This window comes from Aethalodelphis obliquidens, unplaced genomic scaffold, assembly GCF_003676395.1.
Source record: "Aethalodelphis obliquidens isolate GAN/ISIS:26980383/991018 unplaced genomic scaffold, ASM367639v1 scaffold14, whole genome shotgun sequence".
Lineage (NCBI taxonomy): Eukaryota > Metazoa > Chordata > Mammalia > Artiodactyla > Delphinidae > Aethalodelphis > Aethalodelphis obliquidens.
In genome coordinates this window covers 33,420,169-33,438,408 of record NW_020837958.1, presented here as the reverse complement: position 1 = coordinate 33,438,408, position 18,240 = coordinate 33,420,169, and the positions used below count along the sequence as shown (strand labels likewise).

At 36.3% G+C, this 18,240-nt stretch overlaps 1 protein-coding gene across 4 annotated transcripts in view; it reads left to right on the top strand.

Moving 5' to 3' along the window:
- The window catches only part of USP47 (ubiquitin specific peptidase 47), a 122,201-nt gene that overhangs the window by 63,767 nt on the left and 40,194 nt on the right, over positions 1-18,240 (top strand). For all 4 annotated transcript variants that reach the window (XM_027115375.1, XM_027115374.1, XM_027115377.1 and 1 more), the window contains one exon: positions 1,401-1,550. In XM_027115375.1, coding sequence (XP_026971176.1) covers positions 1,401-1,550 — 150 coding nt within the window. The remainder of the gene's footprint in view (positions 1-1,400; positions 1,551-18,240) is intronic.

Below are 18,240 nucleotides of genomic sequence, written 5' to 3'. Positions count from 1 at the left end.
GTAGCCTGGAGGACTACTCTCTGATTGGAACTATTATGATGGCTTGGACTAAAGTTTTTCAAACTAGATTGTGATACATTCACTTATGAAATAAATTTAGTGAATCAACACCAGCACTTTAAAAAAAAGGAATAAAATTGAAAAGTATAAGAGAAGCATCACATAAGTAAGGGTAAGTATTGTTTTATGCAACTTTTGTTACAGTTATATGTATTGGGTTGCGGTGTACATTATTTTCTTACTGTGGGTTGCTATCAAAACTGCTTGAAAAACACTGGATTGAAACACTTATAAATGCCCTCTCAGGTAGAGAAGACATAATCAAATATAACTGGGGCAGCTGAATGAAGAAAGCTTCATTAAATAAATAGTATTAGAGTAGACAGTTATGGTGGATCCTAATTTGAAGGCTTATGAATTCTAGATACTTGAAGAGCTATAAATTTATGAAAGAGGTAAACTGTAATATGCTTTCCCTCTTAACTGTTCTTAAGAGATATTGGAAAAAATTTTAAGTTCATTTAGTGATCTAGTTTCTCTTCATTATAGGATTGTATTTTCATAACTTTATGTAGATGGTATTGGGGTGTTTCTTTTTCATAGGTCTGAAGGTACCCTTCCTCCTCGTTACATCCCTATGTGGGTCAACACTTCTATTAAGACCAGTTAGGGCGTTCCTTCTGAGTTCCCAAGTTTGGGTACAAGAATCTTGAGGCAAGACATTCACATGGAGGGTCCTTACTTAGGGAGTTACCTGCCTCCTTTGAGTCAGAATAGCCCCAGTTGGCTAAGTTTGGGGAGTAGGTGAGAGATCCATTCTTTTAGGTGAGGATATTTTGAGGGAGATGGAGTTTAAGATTTTTTTTTCAATTTCTGTACATTTAAAAAATTACAGTATATTTTTTCTTTGAATTGTTTTATGTATATTACTGAAAGTTAAAAAGTTTTATTTGTACCTTGAGATAGAGGATATGATTTTAGGAATCAGAATATTGCGAAAGTGGTGGTAATATATGTAAAGCTATAAAAGTAGCCAGTTGTTTAGCTGTGTGATTATCAGTATGCCTAAAATAATGTCATGATGTATTCTCATCCTAATGAAAAGATAATACGGGGCTTAGTAGTGAAATCAGTAATCAGCTTATCAACAAAACACATTTTAATAGTGGGATTTTTAGTAATGTGAGAATTGAAATAATTTTTGCACATTCTTAATTTATTTTGTTTTTGTTAAACCTTTATTTTTTTCTGTAGAATTTAGATTAGATAAATCTTAAAGGTTTCTAAAACTTCAACAGTAAGAATGAATATCCTTTTGAAAATCATTCTAAAAGACATAAAATATTGGTAACTTACTTTTAAGGAACGCTTTAAAAAATATAAATGTTCTTATTTTTTAGGCTGATCTTATAAATGAACTGTATCAAGGCAAGCTGAAGGACTACGTGAGATGTTTGGAATGTGGTTATGAGGGTTGGAGAATCGACACATATCTTGATATTCCATTGGTCATCCGACCTTATGGGTCCAGCCAAGCATTTGCTAGTGTGGTGTGTACCTTTCAGCTGACTGCTTGTGTATCCATACACAGAATACATAATAGCACAGTGGTATAATATATCCTAAGGTAAGTATCATCCTAGATACACCTTCTTGGGTTGTTAGACATTCCTGCATTTAAACTAGCAAGATCTAGAAGATTTTTGACCCTTCAGTGAGTCCTAATAGTGCATGTATAAGAGGGGAAGTATATGCAAATATACTGCCTCATGGCTCAATCTTTTATTCTTTCTTAGAGGTGACTAGATTATTTCACTTTCTTTTTTTTTTAAAGCTCTAAACAATCTATTTTATGAATGGTACTTTTTTTTTTTTGGCCTTGCCGTGTGGCTTATGGGATCTTGGTTTCCCGACCAGGGATTGAACCTGGGCCCTTGGCAGTGAGAGCATGGAGTCCTAACCACTGGACCGCCAGGGAATTCCCTGTAAGTCTACTTCTGTGATTTTTTTTTGTTTTGAGGGTATTGTTTTGTTCCATTGGAAAAATAACCTCTGGATTTTTTGACAAACAGAGGCCACATTTTTTAAAGAAGCATCCCTATTCTAAAATTTAATTTTAAAATGATGCAGGTATTATATAACCACAGATAATTTGAAGACTCAGAACTATATATAATTAACTTAGTTACTTATATATTGAGTATCAAATTGGGCAATTAAGATTTTCTCATTCCTCCTTTTGTTATCTATTTTTAACTGCGTTTTGATAATTTTATTATTGCATTTTATTCTTAGGTTTGCATATTGAATTGCTTATACAAAGGGAGAGTCTTGGAAGGAGTTAATTTGACATTTAAAATTAGAGTTCAGAAACATTTATTTGAACCTGTTATGAGCCAGGGGAAACTTTCAAAGCTAACTAAGATATCTGAAAAAGTAGAATTTCATCATGATGTTGCTTTGGATCTTACTTATGCTGCAGTTAAGCCGATGGTGGCTGCAGCTAAAATCAGTGTTCTTAAAGCTAGTCCATACTTTAGCCTCTAAAATAGTGCTACAAGTATGGTTTAGTACTCTGGCCTCTAGGACAATTGATGCCCTTTCTTTTTTTCTCCTATTTTTATATGACTTAAGGAAATAATCAGCAAGAAGTTATGGAATCAGTCAGTGGAAATCCAAAGGAAAAGACTTTCTGGATAGTGGAAGATCAGGCGTCCTTTGCTCCACTGTTTTTCAGTCAGCTTCCTGAATAGAGTTGAAAAATTTTGTTAAGTGCTTAATAGTACCCTTTGTAAACTGCCACTCTGGGTATATGAGATTGGCATTGCTTTGAGTGGCTAGTTTTATTTTTCATTTTTGTTTTGTTTTTACTTTATTTATTTTGACAGTTTAAGGTAGAAGTGACATACTGAAAAATCATTAACATATGTGTTTCAGTGACTTATCTCCTAGCTTATTTTAAAATATTGGCATTTCTTTAACAAAATATACTAGGGAAATAGTCAGTAGTCCCAAGTGATATACACTATTTTTTCTACTTTATTTATGAAAGTATTTTTTATGTAAGATTTTTCACATATATGTTCAGTTTAGTTTTTCCTTTTTTTACATATTTATTGAATGTTGAGAAAGCTAGTTTTATTTGTGTTATGTTGGAATCTAATATTTGAGTATTCAGCAAATATAATTGCATAGCTAAATCTATATGTTGTAATTTATTCACCTGCTGAATCGTCACCACTCTCTTCAGTACATTATAGACATAGCAGTGGAATGATTTGGAGGACATTTTTGGAGAAGTGAAAAAAGTCACATTTCTAAATGAAATTCTCCAAATTCTCTCCTGCACTGATACATGGATGACGGTGGTGGTGGTGGTGGAGATTATTCAGTGGGAATTGGAAGTTACAGCTATGAAGCAGTATGTGAGCAGGTTTATAACACACATGCGCTAATAGGGCTTGCAGAAGGGAACCTAAACCTTCCTAGACTTTGCTGGAATCTCTTGAGGGAAATTACAGCAGGTGAAACTACCCAAGATAGGGGTTCTAAGGAGGATACTACCTTCAGAGAACTTTAGTTAGAGGTAAGTGGTTTCCCTTTATTTTCTGAATTCAAACTTATAACCTACACTTGTTAAACTGCAGAAATCATCATACAGCATCTAAATTTAGTGTTATATCACTGCTTGCCATTGTGTATTTTGTTAGTTCTATGTGTTTTAAAAAGAATTTGGCATAAATGTGGATTGTAAATGTCTAGTTAAAAGAAGCATTATAAAATCTCATTCAAACTCTTATAATATTTGGCCTTAATTTGAGTTGAACTCTTTTAAAATTTATTTTTCTACTTTTATTAAGGGTCTCTGGTATGTTTGCCGTATTGGCTGTGTATACATATACACATAAACATACTTGAATACATGCACACATAAATACACACATGTACTTACGTACAATACAACATTGATGGTTATATGTTCTGCTTATTATATATTCTGTTTAGTGAGCCATAATACTATAGTTATGTGTGTTCCATGAGGTTAACACCTGGTGTTTAATTTCAGATAATTAAGTGTGAAGTTCTGTTAAAAATGAAAGTTGTTTTTTTTAAACTTCATCTGAAACATCCAATTTCTATAGTTGTTTTATCTCCATGTTTAAATAAACTTGAGAATAATATTTAAGGTTAAATTAGAATGGAGTTGCCACTTAGTTAATTTATCATTATAACATCTGTAATCAATTTTCATGGTTATTTTTCACCGTGATTGATAACAGACTAGTTTTTTAGTAAGTGCTAGGAATCATGTATAGTTTTTTTTTTTTTTTTTTTTTTTGCGGTACGCGGGCCTCTCACTGTTGTGGCCTCTCCCGCTGCGGAGCACAGGCTCCGGACGCGCAGGCTCAACGGCCATGGCTCACGGGCCCAGCCGCTCCACGGCATGTGGGATCTTCCTGGACCAGGGCACGAACCCGTGTCCCCTGCATCAGCAGGCGGACTCTCAACCACTGCGCCACCAGGGAAGCCCCCTCACGTATAGTTTTTTAAAAAGCTTTTCATCCTAATATTTTCTTTGTTGAATCATTTCTTAGTTATTATAACTATAATATTTATTAAATTTCTGGTCTTCATTCTACCTGGCCAAGTAGTGAAAAGGGTTATTCTGCCATTCTGTCTCTCAGATTGAGTTCTATTCAACACTAGTCTCCAATGAGATTTAATAGATGTTTGGGAGAAGGCTTCTGATTAAATAAATTTGGGAAACTGTGTAGCTGTAATTCTCTGTGGGAAGTTTACAGTGCGTATTTAATTTTAAATGCCCTGAGTGTTCCTGTAGTGGAGAAATTTGTTTAACTGGGTTTAACCAATCTTATATTTTCTCTGTGGGACATGTCAGTATTTCAAGAGACACTAGGATTCTAAGGAACGTAGTTTGTGAAGCTCTGCATTAGATTAAGGTGATTTAAGGAAGTCTCTACTTTGTTACATTAACATTTATGTCCTTGGGACCTTGGGGGGGAGTGAGAATACTAAAATATATGTTATAATTTCCTGTTGTTTCACATAGTTTGTTATTAATCCTGAAAGATTATATATATTAATCTTTTAAAAAACTTGATTCTCAGTGATTTATTAGGTAATTACAACCTTTTATTTTCACTGATTAGAGCTGTCTGCGTGAAACCAATCTCTCTGAACTTTATAATCAAAGAAACCTTGAATCTGCTCATTGCCAAGCATATTTGAGAATGTATTATTATAAGAAGATACTCCTAAATACATTCTAATGATACATAAAAATTGGAAATATTTTTATTGGTGAATTATGAAAACATTTTATAAACAAAAATGATATAGCCTCATATGTTTGACATTAACTAGGGAAGTTTTTCTACTTAATAGTAAATTTTATTTATTTTTAAATTTTTTTAATAGTAAATTTTAAACACTATCTTGTTATAGATACCCTTTGTCATGTATTTATTGAGCTGCTTATTCTGTGGCAGGCACTGTTCTAGACCATTTATTTTAGGGTAGTTTTATTTTCTTTCGGGATAAGTACATTTAAGTATCTGTTTATTATGACAAAATGTCTGAAATTGGATTTAGCTGTATAGTTCCATATAGTGTCTTTGGAAAGATCAGATTATGTACTTGTTCCCTAAGTAAACACAATTTAACTATCATTTTAAAGTTTTGAATAGAAAATTGTTAAATTCATAAGTATTTACAAAATCGTAAGTGTTCCAGGTATTTAGTGTACACAAGTTTATATCATAAGTGCTACCCTGATTTAACACGTAATTTGGACATTCTTATATGGCTGGCTTAACCACATAACTCATTTGGATGGTACAGTAGTCCAAATTTGTCCAAATATGTAAGCATCACATAAAGAAAACTCTCTTCCACAGACTCTATCCTCATTTTTCCAGGAATTTGTGTGGTTGGACATAGTGGGAACCAGTTTAAAAAGTGGGGACTTCTGCTTTCAGGATGATGGAGTAGATGTACATTGCCCTATTCCTCCCGCTAAAACAACTGAAAATCTTGAACATTATATATAAAATAAACATAAGAAGACTGAAAGGTGGAGAAAAGGCATAAAGACTAGGGACCTCAGGATTCAAGGAATGACATGGGGTGAGTTCCCTGGGTTTTCTTTTTGCCTAATATTTCCCAAACTTGAAGATGATGGCAGGCTGGAAATAGCAACTAGCACAGACTAGTAAGCCTGCTCTCTCTAGCCAAAAGACTGGGAAAGACAGAAAAGGTAGCCAGTAACTGCTATGCTCTAGCCAAACACTGCAGAAAGACTATGGCCCCAACCCTGACCCATGCCAGCCAAGGCTGAGTGGGGAGCCTAGACTTCCACCCTTATGAAGTTGTAACAAGGCTCTCCAACCCCCTGCTGGGGTGATTTCAAAGAAGATTGAGTAGGGAGGCAGGAGTTTCTTCCCTGCTCGACAGTACTGAACCTCCCCACTGCCATTCTCCCTTTCCCCTGGTTAACTGTCATCAGAGACCATGTGGGGAGCCTGGCCTTACACTCCCACCTAAACAGTAAGGAGGTGCTCCTTTCCCTTCCCACTGGAGTAATGTTAGAGGAGGCCTAGGTGAGAGTCAGGACTTTCACCGCTTCCCAGGAGTAAGGAGGCTCTCCCCCTCCTACCTGTGGTGTTGGTGGAGGCCACAAAGGGAGCAGTAATGAGATACTCCTGCTGTCACAGCCCAGGTGGTGTCAGCGGAGGCTTACTGAGTAGCCAGAATCCCTACCCTTGCCAGCAGTAGTGAGGAACCCCTCCCCACCACCAGTTTCAACATTGGCCAAGTGAAATTGGACTTCTACTCCCACCTGGCAGTAATTGGGCAGGAACCTTTTCCCCAGCTGGAACAGTGTCAGAGGAAGCCAGCTAAACTGGAAGATTTAAAATAGGGTCCAGAATATCATAATACCCCACATATTAAGGTTTCAATTAAAGAAATCATTCTGTATTCTGAGAACCAGGAAAATTTCATTTTGAATGAAAGAAGAGAATCAAGAGACATAAACACCAAAATAACAGATGTTAGAATTATCTGACAAATATTTTAAAGCAGGCATCATAGAAATACTTCAGTGAGAGTTCCTAAACCCACTTGAAACAAATGAGAAAATTGAGAGTCCTGGGGAAGAAATAGCAGGTATAAAAAAAAATGAAACGGGAATTTAGAACTGAGAAATGCAAGAACCAAACTCAAAAAGTTAGTGGATAGGCTCAACAGCTGAATGGAAGAGACAGTGTATAATCAGTGAACCTGAAGATAGAACAGTAGAAGTTACCCAATCTAAATAACAGAGAAAATAGACTGAAGGGGGGATAAAGATCCTCAGGGACCCATGGGACTATAACAAAGGGTCTAACATTTGTGTCACTGGAGTCCTGGAAGGAAAGGAAAAAGAAGGTAGGGCTAGAAAAATGAAGAAATAATGACTGAAGACTTCCCAAATTTGGCAAAAGGCATAAAGCCACAGGTCAAAGAAGCTGAGCAAACAACATAAGCCAAAAGAACTTCACGTCAAGTTCAATTATAGCTAAACTTTTGAAAACTAAAGACAAAATATCTTGAAAGCAGTGAGTGAGAAAAGGTACTGTTTCTACAGGAGAAAAGCACTCTGATTTCTCATAAGCAGATTTTTCATCAGAAACTATGGAGGCCTGAAGGCAGTGGCATATTTTTGAAGTGTTGAAAGAAAAGACCTGTCAACTAGAGTTTTATACCCAGTGAAAATATTCAGGAATGAAGGGAAAAATCAAGACATTCTTAGATGAGGGAACACTAAGAGAATTTGTCACTAGCAGACCTACCTTAAAAAAATGGCTAAAGAAATTTCTCTAAATAGAAAGGGAATGATAAAAGGAAGGTATATTGGAACATTAGGAATGAAGAAAGAACATAGTAAGCAAAAATTTGGGTAAATACAGTAGGCTTTCCTTGTCCTCCTGAGTTTTCTAAATTATGTTTGATAGTTGAACCAAAATTGTAACACTGTTTGATGTGGTTCTAAATGTATGTAGAGGAACTATTTAAGACAATTATATTATAAATGGGAGAAGGTAAAAAGACATAGAGGTAAGCTTTCTGTACTTCACTTGAACTGGTAAAAGGATGGGACCAACAGACAAGTTTTGTGTATGTAGTGTAATACCCAGAGCGACCACTGAAAGAGATAAACTCAAAAGCACTATAGATAAATCAAAGTAAAATTAAAAAAAATTTTTTTGGTCATCCACAGGAAGGCAGGAAAAATAAAACAAAACAAAAATTTAAAATAGCATACTTATTTACATGTAAATGGTCTAATTATACCAAATAAAAGGCAGAGGTCAGCATATTAGATTAAAAAAAAGTGACCCAACAGTATGCTAGCTACAAAAACTCCCTACAGTATATTGGTATAGGCAGGTTGATAGTAAAAGGATTGAAAATGTTATACCATGTAAACATTAATCAAGATAAATGAGGAATGGCTATATTAATATCAGGTAAAGTAGACTTTGAAGCAAAATTACTAGAGACAGAGAAGGGCATTATCTAATGATAAAAAGGTCAAGCCATCAAGAAGACAGCAATCCTAAATGTGTATGTACCAAGTAACAGAGCTGCAAAATACATGAGGTGAAAGCTGTCCTACCTGAAAGGAGAGACTGACAAATCTGCCATTATAGTTGGAGACTTCAATGCCCTTCTCAATAATTGATAGGTAGAATCTCTAGACAGAAAATTAGCAAAGATATGGAACTTAACAATACCATCAACCAACAAGATCCAACAGACATTTATAATATGGTCTACTCAGCAACAGCAGAGTATAACATTCAAGAGCCTGTGGACTACATACTAGGGTAGACCATATCCTGGGCCATCATACAAACCTCAATTTAAATTAAAATCATAGAGTATATGTTATTCAGCCACACTGGAGTCAAATTGGAAATCAACAGAAAGATAAGTGGAAAATCACCAAACATTTGAAAACTAAACAACACACTTAAATCCATGAGTCAAAGAGAAAGTCTCAAGGGAAATGTTTTTAAAAATACTTTGAACTGAATGGAAATGAAAATATAACATGTCAGAAATTTTGAGACACAGCTGAAGCAATACTACTGATAGGGGAACTTAGAACACTAAATGCTGCCCTTTAGCAAAAATTCTTAACATTAGAAAAAAGAGGAATTGTTTTGAATCAATAATCTAAGCTTCCACCTAACCTAGAAAAAAGAGCAAAAGAAACCCAAAGCCAGCAGAAGGAAGGACATAATAAAGAAAAGGACAGAAATCTGTGAAATTGAAAACAGAAAATTAATAAATGAGAGCTATTATTTGAAAACATCAATCTGATTGACAAACATTTAGCAAGATTGACAGAAGGGGAAAAAAGATAAGAAAAAATTTTCCGGTATTAAGAATGAAATTAGTACCACTACAAACCTTGTAGATATCAAAACGATAGTAAGGGACAACTCTGCAAACATAAATTTGATAACTCAGATGAAATGAGCCAATGCCTTGAAAAGCACAAAGTACAACTTATCTAATATGACTTGAATAGCCCTATAACTCTTAAGATATTAAATTCATAATTTAAAATCTCTTAGAAATAAAATCTATAAGTTGGAATGGTTTCACTGGAGACTTGTACCAGGCATCTTTAGCACAGTGAACACCAGTTCTACACAACCCCTTCCAAAAAACAGAAAGGAAAGAACCCTTCTCAGTGTATTTTATGAAGCTAGTCTTATCCTCATACTAAACCAGACAAAGACAGTTAAAACTACAACAATAACAACAACAAAAAACAAAACAAGACACCAAAAAACTATGACCAAGCCACTATTCTTTATATATATATACACACACACATACACACACACACATATATATATCTTTATTGGAGTATAATTGATTTACAATGTTGTGTTAGTTTTTGCTATACAACAAAGTGAATCATCTGTATGTATACATATATGCTCATATCCCCTCCCTCTTGCATCTCCCTCCCCCCCTCCCTATCCCACCCCTCTAGGTGGTCACAGCACGGAGCTAATCTCCCTGTGCTATGCGGCTGCTTCCTACTAGCTATCTGTTTTACATTTGGTAGTGTATATATGTCAGTGCCACTCATTCACTTTGTCCCAGTTTACCCTTCCCCCTCCCCATGTCCTCAAGTCCATTCTGTACGTCTGTGTCTTTATTCCTGTCCTGCCCCTAGATTCTTCAGAACTATTTGTTTTTTTAGATTCCACATATATGTTAGCATATGATATTTGTTTTTCTCTTCCTGACTTACTTCACTCTGTATGACAGACTAGGTCCATCCACCTCACTACAAGTAACTCAATTTCATTTCTTTTTATGGCTGAGTAATAGTCCATTGTATATATGTGCCACATCTTCTTTATCCATTCATCTGCCAGTGGGCGCTTAGGTTGCTTCCATGTCCTGGCTATTGTAAATAGTGCTGCAATGAACATTGTGGTACGTGACGCTTTTTGAATTATGGTTTTCTCAGGGTATATGCCCAGTAGTGGGATTGCTGGGTTGTATGGTAGTTCTATTCTTAGATTTTTAAGGAACCTCTGTACTGTTCTCCATAGTGGCTATATCAGTTTACATTCCCACCAACAGTGGAAGAGGGTTCCTTTTTCTCCACACCCTCTCCAGCATTTATTGTTTCTATATTTTTTGATGATGGCCATTCTGACCAGTGTGAGGTGATACCTCATTGTGGTTTTGATTTGCATTTCTCTAATGATTAGTGATGTTGAGCATCCTTTCATTTGCTTGTTGGCAATCTATATGTCTACTTAGGAGAAATGTCTATTCATGTCTTCTGCCTATTTTTGGATTGGGTTGTTTGTTTTTCTGATATTGAGCTGTATAAGCTGCTTTTATATTTTGGAGGTTAATCCTTTGTCAGTTGCTTTGTTTGGAAGTATTTTCTCCCATTCTGAGGGTTGTCTTTTCGTCTTGTTTATGGTTTCCTTTGCTGTGCAAAAGCTTTTAAGTTTCATTAGCTCCCATTTGTGTATTTTTTATTTTATTTCCTTTTCTCTAGGTAGTGGGTCAAAAAGGATCTTGCTGTGATTTATGTCATAGAGCATTCTGCCTATATTTTCTTCTAAGAGTTTTATAGTGTCTTGACTTACATTTAGGTTTTTAATCCATTATGAGGGTTTTTTTGTATGGTGTTAGGAAGTGTTCTAATTTCGTTCTTTAACATGTAGCTATCCAGTTTTCCCAGCACCACTTATTGAAGAGACTGTCTTTTCTCCATTGCATATTCTTTCCTCCTTTATCAAAGATAAGGTGACCATATGTGCATGGGTTTATCTCTGGCAAGCCAGTATTCTTAATGCATACAGATGGGAAAATCTTTGTCAAATTATTACCAAATAGAATTAAGCAATATATAAGGAGAATTATATACCATGTCTAAGTAGAGTTCATTCTAGGGATTCAAGGCTTGTCAGTATGTAAAAAATCAATGACTGTAATCTAGCATATTAACAGAGAAAAGAAGAAAATTCACATGATCATATCAATTGACTTAGAAAAAGTACGTGACAAAGTTCAATATCCACTTATGATTAAAAAAACTATCTGAAAACTAGTAATGGAGGATAATTTTCTCAACCTGGTAAAGAATGTATTCAGAAATGTAGAGCTACCATCGTACTTCATGGTGAAAGACGGAATATTTTCTCCCTAAAACATCAAGGTTATCTAGGCAAGGATGTCTGCTGTCACTCTTATTCAGTTCAGTACTGGAAGTCATAGCCAGTACAGTAAGGCAAGAAGAGGAAATAAAAGGCATACCAATAAAAGGAAGAAATAAAATTGTTCCCCCCCTTTTTTATTTATTTTTATTTTTGAATTTTATTTATTTTTTATACAGCAGGTTCTTATCAGTTATCTATTTTATATATATTAAGCATATATAGGTCAATCCCAATCTCCCAATTCATCCCACCATAACCACCACCATCCCCCCGAGCCTGCTTTACCCCCTTGGTGTCCATAAGTTTGTTCTCTACATCTGTGTCTCTATTTCTGCCTTGCAGACTGGTTCATCTGTACCATTTTTCTAGATTCCACATATATGCATTCATAAATGATATTTGTTTTTCTCTTTTGATTTATTTCACTCTGTATGACAGTCTCTACAAATGACCCAATTTCATTCCTTCTTATGGCTGAGTAATATTCCATTGTATATACATACCACATCTTCTTTATCCATTCGTCTGTCGATGGGCATTTAGGTTGCTTCCATGACCTGGCTATTGAACATTGGGGTGCATGTGTCTTTTTGAATTATGGTTTTCTCTGGGTATATGCCCAGTAGTGGGTTTGCTGCGTCATTTGGTAATTCTATTTTTAGTTTTCTAAGGAACCTCCCTACTGTTCTTCACAGTGGCTGTTATCTGTTTACATTCCCACCAACAGTGCAAGAGGGTGCCCTTTTCTCCACACCCTCTCCAGCATTTGTTGTTTGTGGATTTTCTGATGATGCCCATTCTGACCAGTGTGAGGTGATACCTCATTGTAGTTTTGATGTGCATTTCTCTAATAATTTGTGATTTTGAGCAGCTTTTCATGTGACTCGTGGCCATCTGTATGTCTTCTTTGGAGAAATATCTATTTAGGTCTTCTGCTCATTTTTGCATTCTGTTGTTTGTTTTTTTGATATTGAGCTACATGAGCTATTTATATATTTTGGAGATTAATCCTTTGTTGATTCGTTTGCACATATTTTCTCACATTCTGAGGGTTGTCTTTTCATCTTGTTTATAGTTTCCTTTGCTGTGCAAAAGTTTTTAAGTTTCATTAGGTCCCATTTGTTTACTTTTGTTTTTGCTTCCATTTCTCTAGGAGGTGGGTCAAAAGACATCTTGCTGTGATACATCAAAGAGTGTTCTTCCTATGTTTTCCTCTAAGAGTTTTATAGTATCCAGTCTAACATTTAGGTCTTTAATCTATTTTGAGTTTATTTTTGTGTGTGGTGTTAGGGAGTGTTCTAATTTCATTCTTTTACATGTAGCTGTCCAGTTTTCCCAGCACCACTTACTGAAGACACTGTCTTTTTTCCATTGTATATCCTTGCCTTCTTTGTCGTAGATTAGTTGACCATAGGTGTGTGGGTTTATCTCTGGGCTTTCTAGCCTGTTCCATTGATCTATATTTCTGGTTTTGTGCCAGTACCATATTGTCTTGATTACTGTAGGTTTGTAGTATAGTCTGAATTCAGGGAGTCTGATTCCTCCAGTTCCATTTTTTTCTCTCAAGATTGCTTTGGCTATTTGGGGTCTATTGTGTCTTCATACAAATTTTAAGATTTTTTGTTATAGTTCTGTAAAAAAAATGCCATTGGTAATTTGATAGGGATTGCATTGAATCTGTAGATTGCTTTGGGTAGTATAGTCATTTTCACAATATTGATTCTTCCAATCCATGAACATGGTATATCTCTCCATCTGTTTATGTCATCTTTGATTTCTTTCATCAGCGTCTTATAGTTTTCTGAGTACAGGGCTTTTACCTCCCTTGATAGGTTTATTCCTAGGTATTTTATTCTTTTTGTTACAGTGGTACATGGGATTGTTTCCTTTATTTCTCTTTCTGATTTTTCATTGTTGGTGTATAGGAATGCCAGCGATTTCTGTGCATTAATTTTGTATCCTGCAACCTTACCAAATTCCATTGATTAGTTCTAGTAGTTTTCCGGTGGCATCTTTAGGATTTTCTATATATAGTATCATGTCATCTGCATACAGTGACAGTTTTACTTCTTTTCCAATTTGTATTCCTTTTATTTCGTTTTCTTCTCTGATTGCTGTGGCTAGGACTTCCAAAGCTATGTTGAATAATAATAGTGAGAGTGGACATCCTTGTCTTGTTCCTGATCTTAGAGGAAATGCTTTCAGTTTTTCACCATTGAGAATGATGTTTGCTGTGGGTTTGTTGTATATGGCCTTTATGATGTTGAGGTAGGTTCCCTCTGTGCCCACATTCTGGAGAGTTTTTATCATCAATTTGTGTTGAATTTTTTCAAAAGCTTTTTCTGCATCTATTGAGATGATTATATGGTTTTTATTCTTCAATTTGTTCATATGGTTTATCACATTGATTGATTTGCATATATTGAAGAATCCTTGCATCCCTGTGATAAATCCCACTTGATCATGGTGTATGATCCTTTTAATGTACTGTTGGATTCTGTTTGCTAGTATTTTGTTGAGGTTTTTTGCATCTATATTCATCAGTGATATTGGTCTGTAATTTCCTTTTTTTGTAGTATCTTTGTCTGGTTTTGGTATCAGTGTGATGGTGGCCTCATAGAATGAGTCTGGGAGTGTTTCTTCCTTTGCTATATTTTGGAAGAGTTTGAGAGGATGGGTGTTAGCTCTTCTCTAAATGTTTGATAGAATTCGCCTGTGAAGCCATCTAGTCCTGGACTTTTGTTTGTTGGAAGATTTTTAATCACAGTGTCAATTTCATTCCTTGTGATTCATGTGTTCATGTTTTCTGTTTACTCCTGGTTCTTTCTTGGAAGGTTATACCTTTCTAAGAATTTGTCCATTTTATTGGCATAGAGTTGCTTGTAGTAGTCTCTTAGGATGCTTTGTATTTCTGCCGGGTCTGTTGTAACTTCCCCTTTCTCATTTCTAATTTTATTGATTTGAGTCCTCTCCCTCCTTTTCTTGATGAGTGTGGCTAAAGGTTTGTCAATTTTGTTTATCTTCTTAAATTACCAGCTTTTATTTTTATTGATCTTTGCTATTTTTTTTTGTTTGTTTCTATTTCATTTATTTCTGCTCTGATCTTTATGTTTTCTTTCCTTCTACTGACTTTGGGTTTTGTTTGTTCTTCTTTCTCTAGTTCCATTAGGTGTAAGGTTAGATTGTTTATTTGAGATTTTTCTTGTTTCTTGAGGTAGGATTGTATTGCTATAAACTTCCCTCTTAGAACTGCTTTTGCTGCAACCCATAGAGTTTGGATCATCGTGTTTTCATTGTCATTTGTCTCTAGGTATTTTTTGATTTCCTCTTTGATGTCCTTAGTGATTTCTTGGTTATTTAGAAACGTATTGTTTAGCCTCCATGTGTTTGTGTTTTTTACATTTTGTTCCCTGTAATTGATTTCTAATCTTAGAGTGTTGTGGTCAGAAAAGATGCTTGACATGATTTCAATTTCTTTTTTTTTTAAATTTTATTTATTTATTTTATACTTATTTATTTTTGGCTGTGTTGGGTCTTCGTTGCTGTGCACAGGCTTTCTCTAGTTGTGGTGAGTGGGGGCTACTCTTCATTGCAGTGCATGGGCCTCACTGCAGTGCCTTCTCTTGTTGTGGAGCATGGACTCTAGGTGCGCAGGCTTCAGTAGCTGTGGCACATGGTCTCGGTAGTTTTGGCTCGTGGGCTCTAGAGCACAGGCTCAGTAGTTGTGGCACACGGGGTTAGTTGCTCTGCGGGATGTGGGATCTTCTGGGACCAGTGCGCGAACCCATGTCCCCTCCATTGGCAGGTGGATTCTTAACCACTGCGCCACCAGAGAAGCCCGATTTCAATTTTCTTAATTTTGCCAAGGCTTGATTTGTGACCCAAGATGTGATCTGTCCAGGAGAATGTTCCATGTGCACTTGAGTATAAGTTGTAGTCTGCTGTTATTGGCTGGAATGTCATATAAATATCAAATCTATCTGGTCTATTGTGTCATTTAAAACTTGTGTTTCCTTATTAATTTTCTGCCTGGATGATCTGTCCATTGGTGTAAGTGAGGTGTTAAAGTCCCCCACTATTATTGTGTTACTGTCGACTTCCTCTTTTAGAGCTGTTAGCAGTTGCCTTAATGTGTATTGAGGTGCTCCTATGTTGGGTTCATATATATTTATAATTGTTATATCTTTTTCTTGGACTGATCCCTTGATCATTATGTAGTGTCTTTCCTTGTCTCTTGTAATATTCTTTATTTTAAAGTCCATTTTATCGTATATGAGGATTGCTACTCCAGCTTTCCTTTGATTTCCATTTCCATGGAATATCTTTTTTCCATCCCCTCACTTTCATTCTGTATGTGTCCCTAGGTCTGAAGTGGGTCTCTTGTAGACAGCATATATATGGGTCTTGTTTTTGTATCCATTCAGCGAGCCTATGTCTTCTGTTTGGAGCATTTAATCCATTCACGTTTAAGGTAATTATCGATATGTATGTTCCTATGACCATTTTCTTAATTGTTATGGGTTTGTTTTTGTAGGTCCTTTTCTTCTCTTGTGTTTCCCACTTAGAGAAGTTCCTTTGCATTTGTTGTAGAGCTAGTTTGGTGGTACTGAATTCTCTTAGGTTTTGCTTGTCTGTAAAGCTTCTGATTTCTCTGTCGAATCTGAATGAGATCCTTGCTGGGTAGAGTAATCTTGGTTGTAGGTTCTTCCCTTTCATCACTTTAAATATATCATGCCACTCCCTTCTGGCTTGTAGAGTTTCTGCTGAGAGATCATCTGTTAACCTTATGGGAGTTCCCTTGTATGTTATTTGTCATTTTTCCCTTGTTGCTTTCAATAATTTTTCTTTGTCTTTAATTTTTGTCAGTTTGATTACTGTGTGTCTCGGCATGTTTCTCCTTGGGTTTATCCTGCCTGGGACTCTGCGCTTCCTGGACTTGGGTGGCCAATTCCTTTCCCATGTTAGGGAAGTTTTCGACTATAATCTCTTCAGATATTTTCTTGGGTCCTTTCTCTCTCTGTTCTCCTTCTGGGACCCCTATAATGCGAATGTTTTTGCATTTAATGTTGTCCCAGGGGTCTCTTAGGCTCTCTTCATTTCTTTTCATTCCTTTTTCTTTATTCTGCTCCGTGGCAGTGAATTCCACCATTCTGTCTTCCAGGTCACTTATCCATTCTTCTGCTTCTGTTATTCTGCTATTGATTCCTTGTAGTATATTTTTCATTTCAGTTCTTGTATTGTTCATCTCTGTTTGTTCTTTAATTCTTCTAGGTGTTTGTTCTTTAATTCTTCTACGTCTTTGTTAAACATTTCTTGCACCTTCTCGATCTTTGCTTACATTCTTTTTCTGTGGTCCTGCATCATCTTCACTATCATTATTCTCAATTCTTTTTCTGGAAGGTTGCCTATCTCTGCTTCATTTAGTTGTTTTTCTGGGGTTTTATCTTGTTCCTTCATTTGGGACGTAGCCTCTGCCTTTTCATCTTGTCTATCTTTCTGTGAATGTGGTTTTCATTCTAGTGGCTGTAGGATTGCAGTTCTTCTTGCTTCTGCTGTCTGCCCTCTGGTGGATGAGGCTATCTAAGAGGCTTGTGCAGGCTTCCTGATGGGAAGGTCTGTTGGTGGGTATTGCTGGGTGTTGTTCTGGTGGGCAGAGCTCAGTAAATCTTTAATTTGCTTGTCTGCTGATGGGTGAGGCCGAGTTCCCTCCCTGTTAGTTGTTTGGCCTGAGGTGGCCCAGCACTGGAGCTTACAGGCTTTTTGGTGGGGCTAATGGTGGATTCTGTGAGGACTCATGCCAAGGATTACTTCCCAGGTAGGTCTGATTCATTCTCCTATGGGGTCACTGTTCCTTCCCCCTGGGTCCTGATGTGCACACTATGTGTGTGCTCTCCAAATGTGGAGTCTGTTTCCCCCAGTTTTGTCAAAGTCCTGCAGTCAAATCCCACTAGCCTTCAAAGTCTTATTCTCTGGGAAGTCTCCTCCCATTGCCAGACCCCTAGGTTGGGATGCCTGATGTGGGGCTCAGAACCTTCATTCCAGTGGGTGGACTTCTGTGGTATAATTGTTCTCTAGTTTGTGAGTCACTCCCCCGTGGTTATGAGATATGATTTTATTGTGATTGCGCCCTTCCTACCGTCTCATTGCGGCTTCTCCTTTGTCTTTGGTTGTGGGGTATCTTTTTTTGTGAGTTCCAGTATCTTCCTGTCGATGAGTGTCCAGCAGTTATTTGTGATTCCAGTGCTCTCGCAAGAGGGAGTGAGCACACGTCCTTCTACTCTGCCATCCTGAACCACTCTTACCTGCTCCCCCACCTTTTTTAAACAACATAATATTTTGTATAGAAAACATGAAGACATTTACCAAAACAAAACCCTAGAACTAATAAGTGAGTTTAATAGGTAGCAGGATATAAGATAAACATACAAAAATCAATTGTATTTCAAAAATACTAGCAATGAAATGTGGA